General features: G+C 46.3%; 1 protein-coding gene across 1 annotated transcript; it reads left to right on the top strand.

The window, feature by feature from the left end:
- Window positions 1–26: 26 nt before the first annotated feature.
- Window positions 27–959, top strand: LOC104995371 (putative olfactory receptor 1F2). The gene has a single exon (XM_010849256.1). It carries the CDS (start codon window positions 27–29, stop codon window positions 957–959), a length of 933 nt encoding a protein of 310 aa, XP_010847558.1.
- Window positions 960–1844: the final 885 nt, after the last annotated feature.

Raw genomic sequence — 1844 nt, 5'->3', positions numbered from 1 at the left:
GCATTTTTCTCCTTTAAATAAGCATTATGAATGAAACCAGCATCTCTGACTTCCTGCTCCTCGGCTTCTCTCAGCACCCAGAGCAGCAGACTCTCCTGTCCAGGCTCTTCCTAGCCATGTACCTGGTCACCGTGCTGGGGAACCTGCTCATTATCCTGGCCATCAGCTCTGACCCCCACCTCCACATCCCCATGTACTTCTTCCTGGCCAACCTGTCCTTCACCGACACCTGCTTCTCCTGCACCATCGTCCCCAAGGTGCTGCTCAACATCCACACACAGCACTACACCATCTCCCACACTGGGTGCTTCATGCAGATGTTCTTCTTCATGGAATTGACTCTGCTGGATGACTTCCTGCTGGCTGTGATGGCCTATGACCGCTACGTGGCCATCTGCCTTCCTCTCCACTACACCACCATCATGGGGCCCCAGCGCTGCCTGCTGCTGGTCACTGCATCCTGGCTCAGCTCCCACCTCCTGGCCTTCTCCCTCTGTCTCCTCATGTCTCAGTTCTCCTTCTGCGCCTCCCATGCCATCCCACACTTCTTCTGTGACCTTCTCCCACTCCTCAAACTTGCCTGCTCAGACACTCACATCTTTCGGCTCATGATGTTTGCAGAAGCAGCCCTCTCGGGGGTGGTCCCTCTCACCTGTGTCCTGGTCTCTTATGCCCACATCATCCACACCATCCTCAGGATTCCCTCTGCTGGGGGGAAGCACAAAGTCTTCTCTACCTGTGGCTCTCACCTGACAGTGGTCACTCTCTTCTATGGGACACTCTTTCTGGTGTATTTCCAGCCCACATCATTCTACTCAGCAGACACTGGGATGGCAGCATCTGTGGTGTACACAATGGTCACCCCTATGCTGAACCCCTTTATCTACAGCCTGAGGAACAGAGACATAAAAGGAGCTTTGTGTAGATTCTTCAGCTGGGGAAAATGTTCTACTCTGTAAAATGTCCTGAACCAGATTAGGAGCTCAGGTTCTGTGACGTGACTTCTTTGTGGATATCTTTGTTGTCATTTTGAAAAACTCAGATTCAATTAGGCTGACAATCACCATCACAAGTAGATTTTAAATATGGAGAATGCCTGACTTGCAGGACTGGAATATGATCAACTGGCCAAGGACAGAGATAAAGCCTGGAAGAGGAGTGACCGGAAATCCCTGCAAGGTGACTTGATTACTGGATATATGTGACCAAGAAGATTCAAGCCAAAAAGTGGGAATCATCAAAAGATGATATCAGATAAAATACAGGTTCTTGGAGGAAGCCCAAGTACCAATTCAGTCTATAGCTAACCTGTGCTTTCAGCTACAAGAAATGCTGACAATATCTGGAAGGGCCAAGTGCCTGAGCTTCAGAGACCACTACCAAGCCCATATTTGGAAACAAAGGGATTCAACCATTCAGGGACAAAACTGAACCAGAAGACATACTCTTTGCTGGGAATAAGTGAGGAAGACTAATTCTAGGAGAGGAAACCTGGAACATGTAGATGGTGGCTGGTCCAAAATCATATACTTGGGTTTGGAACTAAGTCTGTGACAGAGAGTGACTATGAGTTATTGGACAGATTCATGATTTACCTCTGAAATTCTGATTTATTTTGCTTTTCTGTACTTCAGAAAAAAATATTATAGCAAATTTGTAAGATACACAAATAGAAAAAAGAAGAAACATTCACTATCCTTTTGTCTTTTACTTTGATGAGAAAATATTGGACATACAATTATATAACTTTTTGCTTAACTTTACAACACAAGTTGTTTCCACATTATTGTTGCTGTTGTTCAGTCACTAAGTCATGTCCTACTCTTTGTGACCGCATGGACTGC

This window comes from Bison bison, unplaced genomic scaffold, assembly GCF_000754665.1.
Source record: "Bison bison bison isolate TAMUID 2011002044 unplaced genomic scaffold, Bison_UMD1.0 scf7180017850814, whole genome shotgun sequence".
NCBI lineage: Eukaryota > Metazoa > Chordata > Mammalia > Artiodactyla > Bovidae > Bison > Bison bison.
Note: the sequence above shows the minus strand (reverse complement) of the source record. Positions and strands in the feature narration are given on the sequence as shown.